Below are 17153 nucleotides of genomic sequence, written 5' to 3'. Positions count from 1 at the left end.
CCTTAGTATTAGATTACGTAAGTTATTTTCTGATTAAACAATTAAAAAGTGTCATTTTTGCCCCCCCCCCCCCCCCCCAAACCCAAAAGAAAAGCAATTGGCCTCATTTGTAATATTTGTAAATTAATAAGAACCAACGAAGACCAACTAAGGAACCGTCACTTGTTAGCTCTTTCTTGAAAGCCCTTCACTCTCTTCCTAGTATGATTCCTATCACTCACTAGCAACATATGGCTTAGGTGATTTTGACACCAATACCATGACAAATTAAACCTTTTCTATCTTAAAATAGAAGAGGATCATAGACCAAAATTCTAATTGTATAAGTTAACCAAGTCGGCAAGATTATTTCCTCTGGACATGTAGAGAGCATCACTTTGCCATCTCTTCTTGCACAACAGATCCTATTTGGCAGTTACTGTGGTTAAAGTATATCAAAGACCGTATATTAGATCACCAGCACTGTGATTTACCATGTATACTATTTATTCCAGAACAATAAAGAAACACACATTGCACATGTATCTAATGGAACTTATCCGGAAAAATTTACAGAATCATAGGCTAACAACATGTGTCATATGAGCTTCAGAAGTTCATCTGCCCAATAAGGCAACCCGATCTTTCTGAACTGCCTGTGTTAAATTTATGTCGAAGAGTTCACACCGGATTGGCATTTCCATTTCATAGAAGGGGTTCTTCAAGACATAATCAGTGTATAATTCGTAAACGTACTTCAAGAGATATTCCATATGCAGAGTTCCAGGTTCACTGACCACAAAAACTTTTGTCCCTGCAATTACAATGTCTAATTCTTTAACTGGTGAGATATTATTTAACCATCGATCAAAAGACAAAGAGAAAACTGAATATCATCAAGTCAAATTAAATGTTGTATGGAACACTCAACTCAATGACATAAGAATTAGTTTTGATTCAAGCACAAACACATAGGAACCAGTCTGTTAAATATCTACCAAAGATGGTGTGTGTACAGTAGTACAGTGTCATCCACCATTTCCATTGCATTATCACTTTATTTGCCAATTTTGTTTCCATATACTGAAATGTTTCACTTTATTTTTCAACTTATCACTATCCAAGGAACAAACTAATTTCTACAAAGTTAAAGTATAACAGATAATCCAAGAAGAATATCATCTACTGAAGGTTAATTATTAGCGATGTTGAAGATCCATGAAATCTTAAATTTTTTTGTGTGCTTTTTGATTGTGAAGGGAGTGATTGGATTCACTGTTACAAATATAACACTCTTGGTGGCCTGTTGGTGAAATGGAACTATAGAAGTGCATGGTTGGAGACTTTTTGAGGTAAAAATTATAAGTTATATGTTATAACAAGCAGTCACATTCATTACTTCTTTTTTATAAGGCACAGTCTTTACGTCTCTTCTTTCTTTCTTTCCTTTTTGTCCTCTTTTACATGAATGAACAACCACAGGACCACCGATTCAAAAGCTCTGTGGACATATTCTGGACAAGTCATTTATTAAACAAAGAGGCAGTACGCCTATAATCAATTCTTCCTGAGACTAAAGTTATAATATCTTGTATCTATTGAGTCATGGAGATCATTTCTTGCGTATTTCATATCTTCGAGATAGTTCTAGCACCTAGTAAGAGATCTCTCTCCAGAAAAATTTTGAGATGTAGTTGCATAGATTACACCATTGTTTGAGTGGCTTCAGTTTCCATAATAGAGTACAAGCTCTCAGTAGATGCTCAAAAATCATTTTGATTGCACTAGGCGTTTAGGGTTGATAAGAAGGTGTTGGTTGGGTTTAGAGCTAAGGAACTTAACATTACACAACAGTACCAAGAAGAACCAGGCCTCCTATACCAAGTTCACAGAAAGGTTTAGGTTCTAGTTGTCCATCTTTCTCTAGTCTCCAACACCATACGTCTAGCTTTTCTGAATATTCAAGTTGGAAGTTTCCTGGTTCCATGATTTAAATTGGAAGAAATATAAATAACATAAGCAAAAAATAGGATGGATTCTGCTGCTTAAATATTCTGGACTGTATTTCCCGACACAAAAGTCCAAATAAGCAGGATTTTTGTTTATGCATTAAGCTTCAGATGTTGAACCTAAAGTACTTCTTTTACCCTTTTCCAGCTTGGAGGACTAGATTAGTTTTTAACTTTCAGGCCAACAAAACACTTAAAGCCTTTTCTTTTTAGTTTCTTTAATCCCTGGAAATGAAGCTTCAATTGCTTTCAAGCTTAGTGTGTGCACGACTACATATTTTCCTCACCAAATGATGAACACTTTCAGCATATAGCACGACATGTACAATGAAAAAAATGCTAAATGGAAGTTCATAAATACATTAATAATGAAAAGATGTTTCTGAAAAGTACATCAAAATCAAAATGGTGGGAGGTAAGAAGTACCAGTAAGAGATTGGAAGCAATTCAGATCGAAAGTATCAGCTTGAAGGAGTTCAATGCCGGAGCAACCAGGAATCGGGGACAGCTGCTGAGAGATTGCGTGCATCGAATGCCATAAACTTGCCAATCTCAAAGTATCATTTGTGTCCATTCTTCCAGCAGAACCATAATCCTAATGATTTTACACATCCATTATAATCACAAATAAGTGTGGACAGGAACGAACTATACTTGAGTAACTATCCAAAAATATATAGTATATATCATAACCACAAATAAGAACAAACTAAAATAAGAAAGCTAAAAAATTTGAGAATGTGAACTTCACCTTGTAGAAAATAAGCCCTCCTGATTTATTGATGATGTAAAGGCTGTAAATTGCTGCCATTTTGATTAAATCCTTTCTCTTTTTTAGCCGCACTCTTGCATCTGATGTAGTTCATAAACTCAGTAAGCTAAGATTTCAGGCAATGTTTCAGGAGAACAAATCAAAACATTGCATTTGATACAATTTCACAAAGGAACCAAAAAGAGGAGAGTTGGTCTCAGTGAATTCAGCTCACAAGCTTAGCAAATGAAGGTTTCAGGCTATTCTACTCAGCTCACAAGCTTAGCAAATGAAGGTTTCAGGCTATTCTACTGAAAGACAATCCAAAACAACATTGCATTGGATACAAATACCCCTTAAAAAGAATACCTAGGCAAAAGACCACATTGTTGCGGAAGCCAAATGTATATAGTGTCACAACTACTATACCAAAAATTATGACAGCCACCAAATAATAAATAAGACAATAAAGCAACAATAAAGGAACACCAGAATTTACGAGGTTCGGCTAATTTTGCCTACTCCTCGGACACAACCAATATTTTATTTCACTCCAAAAATACAAGTGAAATAATACTAAAGAGAGAAGATACAAATGTCTTAAACAGATGAGAAGGCAAATGAGAGGTGTGTTTAAATCCTAAACATTAAGCCTTCTTTTATAGGGGGAAAATCCCCCAACCCTTCTCTTCCCACTGATGTGGGACAAAAAGTTTTGCCAAATTCAACAAATCTCCACCTTGGCAAAATTCCACATCTTCAATTTTCTCTCAATAACAAATTTTGATTGTGTCTTCATCTTCAATCTTCAGTTTTCAACAATGTTGATCAAATCCAAACAATGTTGAAACTTGACCGCAGTCACCACCTTTGTCAGCATATCAGCAGGATTCTCCGTAGTATGAATTTTCTTCACTGTGACTCCACCTTCTTCTATGATTTCTCGTACGAAATGATACCGAACATCAATGTGCTTCGTCCTTGCATGATAAACTTGGTTCTTCGCTAATTGAATAGCACTTTGACTATCACAAAAAATTGTGATGCCTTTTTGTTCAACACCAAGCTCCTTTAGCAATCCTTGAAGCCAAATTGCCTCTTTCACAGCCTCTGTAATAGCCATGTACTCTGCCTCTGTTGTAGACAAAGCAACTGTTGACTGCAAAGTAGACTTCCAACTAACTGGTGCCTTTGCAAAAGTAAACACATAACCAGTAGTTGATCTTCGTTTGTCCAGATCACCCGCAAAATCTGAGTCACAATATCCAACTACAGACTGATTGTCTTCCTGCTCAAAAACTAACCCGACATCTACAGTATTATGAATATACCGTAGAATCCACTTCACAGCTTGCCAATGCTCCTTCCCTGGATTGTGCATATATCTGCTAATAACTCCAACAGCTTGTGAAATGTCAGGCCTTGTGCAAACCATTGCATACATCAAGCTACCAACAGCATTTGCGTATGGTACCTTTGACATATACTCTCGTTCAGCTTCATCCATTGGCGACATAATAGTACTTAGCTTAAAATGGGAAGCAAGTGGAGTACTAACTGGCTTAGTCTTGTCATCTATGCCAAAACGTTGAAGTACTCTCTTCAAATATTCCTTTTGAGATAAACAGAGTTTCTTTGAACGTCTATCTCTAATTATCTCCATGCCAAGAATTTTCTTTGCCTCACCCAAATCCTTCATCTCGAACTCCTTCTTCAGTTGAATCTTCAACTTATCAATTTCTTCCGAATTCTTGGAAGCTATCAACATATCATCAACATATAGGAGAAGATATACAAAGGAACCATCTTTAAGCTTGTGCAAATACACACAATGATCGTATTTGCTTCTCTTGTACCCTTGCCGCAACATAAACTCGTCAAATCGCTTGTACCATTGTCTAGAAGATTGTTTCAATCCGTACAACGATTTTTCAAGTTTGCACACCATATTTTCTTTTCCAGCAACTTTGAATCCTTCTGGCTGAGTCATGTAGATTTCCTCCTCCAAGTTTCCATGTAAAAACGCAGTTTTTACATCCATCTGAACTAGTTCCAAATCCAATTGTGCTACCAAAGCCAACATAATTCTAATGGAGGAATGTTTTACAACTGGAGAAAACACTTCATTGTAATCAATTCCCTCCTTTTGAGCATATCCTTTGGCCACCAATCTTGCTTTGTAGCGAACATCTAATTGGTTAGGAAATCCTTCTTTCTTTGCAAATACCCATTTGCACCCAATTGCTTTCTTTCCCTTCGGGAGATTGGCCAATCTCCATGTATGATTCTGATGAAGGGACTGTATTTCATCATTCATGGCAATCCTCCACTTATCTTCTTCTGAACTTTGGACAGCGTCTTTATAAGTAGTAGGAACATCATCAGCTACAATTGAGGTTGCACAAGCAACCGTCTCTATGAGACGAACAGGTTTCGTTATTGTTCTTTTTGGCCTGCTGGTTGCTATTGATTCAAGTTGTTGTTGAGGTTCCTGAGTTGGAATCTCCTCTACTGGCTCTCCTTCCAGAGGGTAATCTTCATTTGTTTCCTCCTCTGCTTCTTGTGTAGGAAAAATAAATTTTCCCTCAAACTCCACCTGCTTAGAAGCACCTTTATTTTGTTTGGTATCTTCTGTTACCTTATTTACCATAGCAGATTCATCAAAGGTAACATCCCTGCTGAATATTACTTTCTTTGTCATAGGACACCATAAGCGATATCCTTTGACTCCAGAAGTAATTCCCATAAAAATAGCCTTCTTTGCCCTTGGATCCAATTTTGACTCCGTCACATGATAATATGCAGTTGAGCCAAACACGTGCAAAGAGTTATAATCTACAGCAGGTTTTCCATACCATTTTTCAAATGGTGTCTTGCCATCAATAGCAGCAGATGGTAGACGATTAATGAGGTGGCATGCATATGTAATTGCCTCAGCCCAAAATTCTTTGCCCAAGCCAGCATTGGACAACATACACCGTACCTTCTCCAGCAAGGTCCGGTTCATACGTTCTGCCACTCCATTCTGTTGTGGTGTATGTCTAACAGTGAAGTGTCGGACGATGCCATCATTTTCACAGACCTTATTGAAATGATCATTTTTGTATTCACCTCCATTGTCTGTGCGAATACACTTGATCCTCCTGCCTGTTTGATTCTCCACCATCGTCTTCCATTTGAGAAAAATTCCCAGCACTTCATCTTTGTTTTTCATTGTATACACCCACACTCTTCGAGAAAAATCATCAACAAAGGTTACAAAATAGTGTTTCCCACCCAATGAAGGTGTTTTGGAAGGACCCCAAACATCAGAGTGTACATAATCCAAAATGCCTTTAGTATTATGGATCGCTGTACCAAATTTAACCCTTGTCTGTTTCCCTTTGACACAATGCTCACAAAACTCCAAGTTGCAAGCCTTTACTCCTTTTAACAATCCTTGATCTGATAGAGTTTTCAAGGATTTTCCTCCAGCATGTCCCAAGCGCATGTGCCATAGCTTGGTTGCTTCTGCCTCTTTGTCGTCACTGGATGTCACTGTCGCTGTCCCAATAACTGTACTGCCACGATAGCGGTACATATTATTATTCTTCTGATTAGCCTTCATTACCACTAGTGCACCGGAGCATACTCTCATCACTCCATTTTCTGCAATGATTTTGAACCCTTTTGATTCTAGGGCTCCCACAGAGATGAGATTCTTCTTCAAATCCGGTACATATCGAACATCTGTTAATGTTCTGATCATTCCATCATGGTTCCTTAATCGTATTGAACCAATGCCATATGAGGTAAGAGGGCTGTTATCCGCTGTGTGGACGACTCCATATTCTCCTTCTTGAAATTCCACGAACCAGTCCCTGTTGGGACACATATGATAGCTACAAGCCGAGTCCATCAACCATATGTCTGATGATGTTGATGACTCTGTTGTAACTAATGAGAAGTCTGAATCATCACAATCAGCTACATTTGAATCCATAATGGCCTTTCCATTGTTATGTTTGGCCTTATTCTTCAACTTCGGACAGTCTTTCTTCCAGTGCCCTTTTTCTCGACAAAAGGCACATTCATCTTTGCTGGGTCTGGATCTTGACTTGGATCTTCCCTTCTTTGTCCTCGTTTGACTTTGAGGACGACCCCTCACAAATAGTGCTTCTCCTTCTCCGCCCTTCTGTTTTTCTCGCTTTCTTTGTTCATAGCTGTACAAAGCCGAACAAACTTCTCTGAGAGAAACTTCGTCATTTCCATGGAGTAGAGTAGTTTCAAGGTGCTCGTACTCATCAGGAAGTGACGCCAACAACATCAAGGCCAAGTCACCATCATCATAAGTTGTATCCATATTTTGCAAATCTGTGACCAACTTATTGAAACTGGTGATATGTTCATTCATCGTGGTACCAGGAACATAGGTGAAGTGAAACAGTCTCTTCTTCATGTACAATTTATTTTGACTGTTTTTCTTCAAAAATTTATCCTCCAGTGCTTTCCATAATCTACTTGCAGAAGTTTCCTTTGTGTATGGATATTTCTGCTCTCTAGCAAGGTAGGATCGAATGGTACCGCAAGCAACACGATTGATAATTCTCCAATCTTCTTCTCCAATAGCATCTGGTCTCTTTTCTTCAATAGCAAGATCTAGCCCTTGTTGAAAAAGGACATCTAGAACCTCGCCTTGCCACATCCCAAAATGTCCGGACCCGTCAAATATTTCTACCGCAAATTTCGCATTTGACACAATTCTTGTCATAAGCGAAGATGCCAATGATGACGTATTGTTGACACTTGATGTAGATTCTTCTTGTTTATTGTCTCCCATCTTTGACACAAATATTATTTAATAGCTGACGACACAAATCAAGATTATTTCCTTTCTGGTGTGGAAGATCAGACTAAGCTGCAACCACAGAGCATACTAAGACAGAATCTTGACACAGTTACCAAGATAAATCTTTTCTGATGTGGAAGATCAGACTATGCTGCAACCACAGAGCATACTAAGACAGTACCTTGGCTCTGATACCAATTGTTGCGGAAGCCAAATGTATATAGTGTGAATAAGTCACAACTACTATACCAAAAATTATGACAGCCACCAAATAATAAATAAGACAATAAAGCAACAATAAAGGAACACCAGAATTTACGAGGTTCGGCTAATTTTGCCTACTCCTCGGACACACCTCTCATTTGTCTTCTCATCTGTTTAAGACATTTGTATCTTCTCTCTTTAGTATTATTTCACTTGTATTTTTGGAGTGAAATAAAATATTGGTTGTATCCGAGGAGTAGGCAAAATTAGTCGAACCTCGTAAATTCTGGTGTTCCTTTATTGTTGCTTTATTGTCTTATTTATTATTTGGTGGCTGTCATAATTTTTGGTATAGTAGTTGTGACTTATTCACACTATATACATTTGACTTCCGCAACACACGTTACGGTAGGCAGTCTTTTGCCGCATGAATCTACCAAAAGTTAACCCCTGATGAATGTACTACTCTGTTAGGCAAAACAAGGGATCATAACCTTATATAGTTACACGTGTGACCAACAAATATCATATTGGGTCTTTTTCTGGCCTAGAGGCGGAGCTAAGGTGCCGTTCGAACCAGCACAGTTGCTTATACATTAAATATGTTTAAATATCTAATTGCGAACCCAATAACTAAAATGAGTTAGGGACATTTATGTTCAAACCCATAAACTTCAAATTTTGCCCCACCTAATTTCTGCAGCTATGCAAACGGCTCATAGTTCAAGGGCGGACCCATGATTTTACATCGGTGGGTTCTATACTCTTCTAAAGTTAACACTAAATCAATCCCACAAGAGGAGACTCTTACTGTATGCCTAACAGGAGACTCTTAATGCCTTTGAATAGGAGCTAATTGGTTTCTACAAAACCAGATGCAGATCCTCAGGGAAATCAAAAAGAAAAAGCAACGCCAGTTTAACCCCAAAAGCAATATGCTTATAGATTTACTAAGCAAATTCATGATGACAAATTAAAGCATCTATTGTACGAGTACCAAAACGTATTTCAACGACAAATATTTACCTCAAATTGATTTACTGATACACAAAAAACAGTTATTCCCATTAAGAAGAATAAAAGGAATCACAAAATGAACAAACCCCAACAGTTGAACAAATCAATTCAACTCGAACCAGAGGTGAGCGAACGACCGTACTTGTAGTTTGGCGAAATGAACAAGTTTCCAATGCTAAACATGGCAACTTGAGGGGCAAATATGGATATTTTCCATATTTTATGGGTAGATTTGACCTTTTCATTTGTTGAAAACGTTAAGTTTTGAAAAGCTCAGAGCCCACGTGAGATTTTACTGGGTTAAGAGCAGATCTTAGGCTGCTTATCGGTCACTTCGGTTCAATTTTGAATGTTATGGATTTATTTTATTTGTTATTAATATCTAAATATGCTAAATTCATAACTGAACTAATAAAAAATTGATTATCGAATTAATTGGTTAATGATCATTAGTGATTCAACTATCGGTTTAACCGATATGAGCTGGAAGCTTATTCAAACTATTGCATTTTATTACGTTTGATGGTTCTAAGATTAATAAGATCCTATGTGATTATCAAACTAACTCTTTAATCTACATGTCCGAATATTTGTATGAAAAAAAGTATTTCTTCACATCTTGTACTCGTGTTATTCATAAACTAGATGAAGTTAAGAACCTGTAATATATTGTAAAAACAGAAAACTGATAAAGATTCTAATTGTCGTTATTGAGTACCGTAAAAAAGGACTCGAGAAGGAGGCAGCTGCCCGAACTAAAGTCTAAAAGTAAACGAAAGGAAAATAAATAGAGTTTTTAATTCTAAAGCCCTAAAGTGGTTCTATATAATCAGGGGTAAAAAGATTTAACATATCTTATAAGGTTATCGATTTAACCGTTAAGGAAACTTAAACAATTATTAACCGAACCGATAGATTAATCTATATCTATCTATCTATCTATATCTATGTTATTATAAAAGCACGAATACTGATGTTGGTGGACAAAAATATCCCTCAAATATTTCTTACTTAAAGCAATTTAATGAAGGATATAAATGTAATATTGAATAGGAACCATTCTAAGTAAAACCTTTTCCTGTTGAGACTTAATACCTATATTTAAGCAGCGAATAATAATAACCTTCCTTAAATGATGAGTACTTAAAACCCGCTTTCAATGAGTAGTACACAAATCGTACAATTAAATCTATGACATTAACTCATTTACATCACACATTAGTCTATCCAAATCCTTTTTTTTTTTTGACAGACCAAGTTAGAATCAAATTCTGTAGTATTGATATCTTATAAGATTAAATTAGTCTTCACAAAAAAATAAACTAACTTAACGTGGTAAGCTTTTATGAGAAAACACATTCACGGCACTACAAAACCAGAACCAAATTCCGATTATTCTTGTAACGTGAGATCAATATTTCTATCTGGGGATGCGCATGGACCGGTTACTAAATCAACTATATCAATTGTATTGATTCGAGTTTTTTGGACTTTTCGGGTTCTTTTGTTACATGGATATTATTTCAAATTTTTGATAAATAAATATATTTTTAGTAAAAATTGAAAAAATTCACAAACATATGATCTATTAATATATTTTTATGGGAGAATTTTCTTAATAACATATGATACTTATTTTTTTCGTTGATGTACACTTTCAAGGTTAATTGAATTTAATAATTAAACATAAAAATCAATATGATACTATATGTTCTATTTAATTTTAAATTAATGAAATACCACTTCAAATCGAAAAAGATATAAGAATTTAATAGATCTTGACATGTGCATATGAAAGAACAAAGAGATTAACGCATTTCACTAACACTTGATGAGAAAGTGATCATACAACTAATTATTTAAAGTTAATAAAAATAGATGACCTCATATTTAACTAAATATTACATCCCATACGAAAATCGCAGATATTTTTAGACATTTTTATAAAGAAAATTCTACGAAAAATCGTAAAAGTATTCTATAAAAATTATATATTTATATTTCGGTTGGTTTGATTTTTTTATTGAATACCATACCAAATCAAACTAAATCTAATAAAAAAAATTATTTGGTTTAATTTAACTTTTTGATTTGGTGCGATTTTCTGCCTCGATTTGCACACCCCAATTTCCATCACATACCAAACCAAAGAGGGTGCTAAGCAATTACCGCCACCTACCGAAGGTCTCAAATCCAGGTGTTCTTTGATTTAAGAAATATTGATATTTTATGTGAATTTTACAATATATGTTATATCAAACTCTATTTTATTAAGTATTGCGGTATTATTAAGATTATCATTAAAATTGTTTAGAAGTTTCATTTTGTGAGACTAAAATTGACAATGCAAAATTTTTGGAAAAAATACTAAGGAAAATATCTAAAAAATATTCTTTTGCCTGTAACTGTATAGAAATACGCTGTAAGTTATCAATATATTTGACTTAAAATACATTACTAACTTCTTTGTTAGAATTAGAATAAACAGATTGTTGAAACAAGAAGTCAACATAAAATAAGTTTTAATATTTTGCTTCCAAGTTTTGAAAATAAAAAGTACACATTTAATCGGGAAAAGATAAAATCTCTGCAGAATTACGATAAACACAATTCTTACTTATAGTAGGCATTAACGTGTATATAGCGACCTGAGCTATTTTGCTGTAGAAAGTAAAAGTAAAACAATGACTCCTTCTTCTTTTTAGTTATTTTTGTATCGTACTTCATAATTTTTGGAGTTCAAGTAAATATTAAACCAAAAACCTAAAAGAAACAAATACAATTGCACGGTGCAAATTTCAAATAGTTGGGGTCACCAAGTTTCCAGTAGTTGGTATATTTCAACTTTTTAGATATGAATACAATTGAGAATGACCATATTGGTTTAGATAACTTGATCTCCTTTTCTTTTTTTATTGAAACAAATTCAGAAGTTTAATCTGATTCAGAAAAATGAGAAGCGAACACTTCTATAAAAGTAGTCCATATTCTAAATGCTAGATCATAAACTTTTCAAGAAGTACGTATTAGTTTTTAGCTTTGGTAGAAGAAGATAAGAAAGTTCGGCAAACTTCTCGAGAGGTATTTAATATTTACTTTGATTTTTCTGGAAAAAAAAACAACGTTCATGATTTATGGAATACCTATTCTTGATTGTTTAGATATTTAATTCATAAATTATGATGAACTTATCAAGACGTGTAGGTTTGTTGGCTTTTATACAGTTCAATTTGATTAGACATATTTTGAATCTCTAAATATTGCAAAGGTTATCTTGGTAGTTTTATTTATATCATAGAATCGTTAGATCTTCCAATCTAAGTTATTACCCGTTTAGATCTTCTAACTCTTGAATGAAAATATATTTGATTTTTTCTTTAAATTAAATTAATAAACTACAATAGATAATAAGAAGTTGTTTTATCTCTAGATCATATTTTATTTCACAACTTTTTCTTACTTATTGCATGTGTTTTGAGAATCATATTGGAAGTTGATCATTAATAGGATATAAATATGCAAGAAAGTGAAGGTTTGCATTTTCAGTTAACTATTGTGGGCGAAGAAATAATATTTTCTTGTACATTTGTATTATATTTTTAACTTGTCTGTATTAATATTTTGGTAACATCAATTTATGATTACATAATATATATATATATATATATATATATATATATATATATATATAGGAGACAAAGATCCAGACAGTACTTCTCGGTGAACATGAAGTGAAAATATATATTAGCACAAAATAAAAGTTACTACATCATAAATGGTTGCGAATGATCATACTATATATTTTTTAATTACAAGTACATAATAATATTATCTACCTTAGTTAAATTGATTATTTTTACCTGTTTAGAAGATGTTCAATTAGTTTGAGTTCAAGTATTATGGTAACATGATAAAGTAACCTGTCGGTATTTAAATGATTATTGCATTTAAAGAGGGGTTGCTCTGATGGTAAGCAACCCCCACTTCCAACCAAAAGGTTGTGAGTTCGAGTCACCCCAAGAGTAAATGTGGGGAGTTCTTGGTGGGAAGGATGTCGAGGGTCTATTTGGAAACAGCCTCTCTACCCATGGTAGGGGTGTAATGACCCGACCGATCGTTTTGAGCTTTTGCACTTTGTTCGTCAGTTCTCGAGCATGGCTTGTCCCGTGTGATATATTATGACTTATATAAATCGTTGTTTTTGGTTTTCAGGGTAATCAGAATGAATTTGGAAGAACAGTTCTTAGTTTGAAGCTTGAAATTTGAAAGGTTTGACCAAGATTTGACTTGTTTGTATATGATCTCGGATCAGAATTCCTATGATTTGGTTAACTCTGTTAGGTGATTTGGGACTTAGAAGCGTGTTCGGATTGTGTTTTGGAGGTCCGTAGCTTATTTAGGCTTGAAATGCCGAAAGTTAAATTTTTGAAGTTTCTGGTCCGATAATGAGATTTTGATCTAAGGGTCGGAATGGCATTCCGAAAGTTAGAGTGGCTCCGTAGCGTTGAATGTGACGTGTTTGCATAATTTCAGGTGATTCGGACGAGGTTTGATAGACTTTTTGATCGAAAACATAATTTAAAAGTTTTTGGAGTTCTTAGGCTTGAATCCTATGTTAAATTGGTGTTTTAATATTGTTGTGAGCATTCCGAAGATTTGAACAAGTTTGAATGATGTCATGGGATATGTTGGTACATTTGGTTTGAAGTTCCGGGAGCTCAGGTGAGTTTCGGGTAGGTTCCGGGATGTTTTAGGCCTAAAAACATAGTTGTTGCAGGTTCAGAGAGGTTGCAGACACCAGTGCGGTCCGCAAAGGATTTTGTGCGGCCGCGGTGGGGGCTTTGCGGCCGCACTCGATTTTGTGTGGTTCACAGTGAGGAAAGTTTCACTGGTCTGACTTTGAAGGACCAAATGTTGTCGACGCCCCTTTTTTCTATGGGTCGAAATCGGGTATACGACATTGGGAGGACAACTCTATTCCCTTTCGAGAATTGAGTTTAGAAGTCGAAGAGTCGCCACCTAATGCTTATAGTGCATTAGGACACTTTTTAGAAGAGTTTGAGATGAAGAGGCCAGAGATTAGGGTAAGGGCTAGAAATTATCCCGAGGGGAAGGTGTTAGGCACCCCTCAGGATCCACAAGTGTGGTTCCCGGCCATGCTACAATTATGACTTTAAGAAGACAAGTAGAAAAATAAAGCAAAGGGCTTCACATAGTTTTGCAGACAAGTTTAAGAGTTGAAGAAGTAGGGAGTTTAGAAAATTAGTTTTAAAAGAAAACTTAAAAATTAACAAGTAAAGGGGAAAGGGGTCCTAGGTTTACCGATAATATGGATCACATCAATGCAATATCCAGCAATCACTCCTCAGAAGAGGGGTCGCACGTGATATTAGCGCACCGGTCATCATATCCATATTCTACCCTTCCCACTCCGTTAAGGTATTAAAGCGCGGAAAGTTTCGTTACTTATTGCATGCTAGTACACATCCCAATCCTATCAGTCGCGGAGGCATTTAAGACTACTAATCCTAAAGGGAAAGGGATTTGGGGCCTTTTGAGATTTTCAAAGGACAAAATACTAAGGCGTCAATCAAAACACATAATACAAGTAAAAGTGGAGGCAGATAAGCAAGTAAGGCTCAAGTAAACCTCCTTAAATCAGATAAGCCATAGAGTTTAGCATGTCTTGCATGCACTGGTTTGGTCTTTAAAACTTTAAGCGATAAGCAGACTGATTCAATACATACTTTTAGACAGGAAGTCCTCATTAGGTTCACTCGAATGTAGTTGTCAAAGACTGAGCCACTTTAATTAGTCAACTTTACCTTAAGTGTGGGACATAACTACTGATTGTAAAGGAGTTGCAGAATAAGATAGTTTCAAAAAAGATTGCAGACTTAATACAAAGAAAATGGTTTAAAACGAGTTTCAAAAAACATACTTGTTTAAGAAAAAGAGTTGTCGAGTTTTAACAAAAGAACTGAATTGCAGACTGATTCAAAAGGTTTATCAGATAAGTATAAAGAAGTGAATTCAGATTGATTTGAAAAAATGTTTGTCAAATTATCAGGAAAGCAGTAAGTTTTCAGAAAATATGCACTGATTTGAGAAAATATGCACTGATTTCAGAAAATATGCACTGATTTCAGAAAATAGGGAGTGTCATGGCAGGCTGGTGGTCATGCATAGCCATATGATAGGCTGGCACACCCCTGACCAGGCCTGTTCAGCCAACAAAGAAGAGCACAGACCTATTGAAGGTCAGACTATGGTCTGGACAGTGATTAGGACACTGCCAGACCAAAGTCTCAGGCTCAGAATACACATAAAGGGAAAAGGGAATGGGAATTTAAAGAGTTTAGGACTCAGGGAGTCCAGTCCATATACATGAACAACAATATCAAGTGTTGTCATGTTTTCTAAACCATAACTCAACATACAAAGGGTTTAGGGATGGGGATTCATATAGGAGCATGAATAAACAAACTTGCAAAAAGCAGTAAACTAAACAAAGAGAAGACTGAAGCATAAACACATAAGAGAGAGACAAAATTTAAACAAGAAGAGACAAACCAGTTGCAGAAAAGTAAGCAGGAAGAAAAGCAGAATACTTGCACCTAAAGCACAATCAGAGAAGAGGACTCTAGCTTATGAGTTCAGAGAAAAACTCGAGTGCTTTTGAGAAAAACTAAGAGTATTTGAGAGAAGAAGTAGTGACTTATGTTGTGTGTGTTCGTGTTTTTGAAAGAGAAGAGTATAGATATTTATAGTTTTGAAAACGAGTAAAGAATAAGGTAACAAGTATCAAGGGATTATTGTTTAAACGGATACTAACAGGATCAAAAATAAGGAAAGAAAATCAGTCTGTAAGCAGAATGGTTGTTGCCATAAAAGGAGCAGTAAAATCATACAATAGGTAATTAAGTCCAAGTACAGGATTGTACTTATTTTTGGAAAGAGTTTAGTAAGGCCAAACCAAGAAAGAGAATCAATTAACCCTTAACAGGCGAGTAAGAGGGAAAAGTTTTGAAATCAGTTATGAGTTTGAAAATCAATCACAGAAGGGACTCAGTATATAAAGAAATGCACAAGTAATAGACATGTGAGGCCAAGCTATGACAAAAGAAACAACATACAGTAGTAGCATAAAGCAAGCATTCGAAGCATGATAGTCAGGTTTCAGTGGTTTAGTAATAGAGAAAAGGATCAGAGGCATGCAAAGAGTCGAGTGAAAATCATAGTCTAGTTTGATAGGTAGCAAGAACTCAGAACCAAAAGAGTCACATAAAAAAAAAAGAGTTGAAGTAAAGGAATCACATTGAGCAATTTCAACAGACGAAGAACTTCAGGAAATCAAATAGACCCCCAAAGAACTAGGGTTTTCAAAATCAGTCAGGTTTAGAGGCGATAAACAAGTGAAACAAGCAAACAAATTCAGAATCTCGAATAAACCCCAAAAATTAGGGTTTTCAGCATGCTAACTCAGATAGAAAAACAAGGTAAACGAATGTTAACAAACAGACTAAGAAACTCAAACAAAATCTCAAGAATTAGGGTTTTAAACATGCTAACTCAGATAGAAAACAACACAAGCAAAACACAGTAAAACATGTCGAGAATTAGAGAAGAGATTCGAAATACCTTAACATAAAACCCTAATTAAAGAATAAAGAGTTTTGAAAGCAAAAAATTAAAAAAACTTTGAGAAAGATACTTAGAAAGTTCAAACACATATAGGTCCGGGGCAGATCTGAAATAAAATCGAAGGAACCTTAGAGATTAGGATTTTGTAAGAAACCCAGGAGATGATAAAGGCTTTGAAAACCATCGATCTAAGCAGGAAAGTCGAAGATCGAACTCGAATAGTCATGGATGGCCGGGACAAAGGTTGAAGACGACCGGAGAACAGTCATTAAGCAAAGGCTTGGTCGAAACCCCTTCAAGATCTGGTCATAGGACCTCAAAGACGAGCACGTAGAGGCCATGAGAGGCTGGTACAGGTCTCCGATGAGCCTAGGAAGCCATAGATTAGGGTTTTAGTGAGAGGCAGCGGCTAGGGTTTGAGGTGAGGTGAGAGAGAGTTGAGAGAAAGAAGGGATTCAAAGGCAGCATCTCTGAAGGAATGGGGTATGTTTAGGGGTCGTTTGAAATTAAAAAGGAAAGAATCAATGGTGGTCGTTGATCTAAGTAATCAACGACCGAGATTGAACGAGATTATGGGCTGGGTCGGTTGAGTAGGTGTTGGGCCGGGTTAGAGTGGTAATTGGGCTGGGTAATTTGGGCTCGAGTTTGGGGCTGAGTTGGGTTAATTAGGGGTGCCAAATTGGCTGAAATTAAAATACAATTGAGGCTAGATTGTAAATAG

At 35.8% G+C, this 17153-nt stretch overlaps 1 protein-coding gene across 3 annotated transcripts; it reads right to left on the bottom strand.

Annotated features, from left to right (window-relative positions):
- Positions 1-430: 430 nt before the first annotated feature.
- Positions 431-9048, bottom strand: LOC104221268 (uncharacterized). Of its 3 annotated transcripts, none has more exons than XM_070153291.1 (4): positions 8931-9048; positions 2740-2840; positions 2415-2583; positions 431-808 (listed from the first exon to the last, which is right to left on the bottom strand). In XM_070153291.1, the coding sequence occupies exons 1-4, from the start codon at positions 9031-9033 to the stop codon at positions 597-599; spliced, it is 585 nt and encodes a 194-aa protein (XP_070009392.1). In that variant the 5' UTR covers positions 9034-9048; the 3' UTR covers positions 431-596. The 3 variants fall into 3 exon arrangements, with proteins under 3 accessions (XP_070009392.1, XP_070009393.1, XP_070009394.1); XM_070153292.1 differs by having other exon boundaries at positions 431-793; XM_070153293.1 differs by having other exon boundaries at positions 431-793; positions 8798-8997.
- Between the last annotated feature and the right edge of the window lie 8105 nt (positions 9049-17153).

The sequence above is a fragment of the Nicotiana sylvestris genome, chromosome 8 (genome assembly GCF_000393655.2).
Source record: "Nicotiana sylvestris chromosome 8, ASM39365v2, whole genome shotgun sequence".
Classification (NCBI taxonomy): domain Eukaryota; kingdom Viridiplantae; phylum Streptophyta; class Magnoliopsida; order Solanales; family Solanaceae; genus Nicotiana; species Nicotiana sylvestris.
The sequence above is the reverse complement of the archived record's forward strand: the minus strand, read 5'-3'. Positions and strand labels throughout refer to the sequence as shown.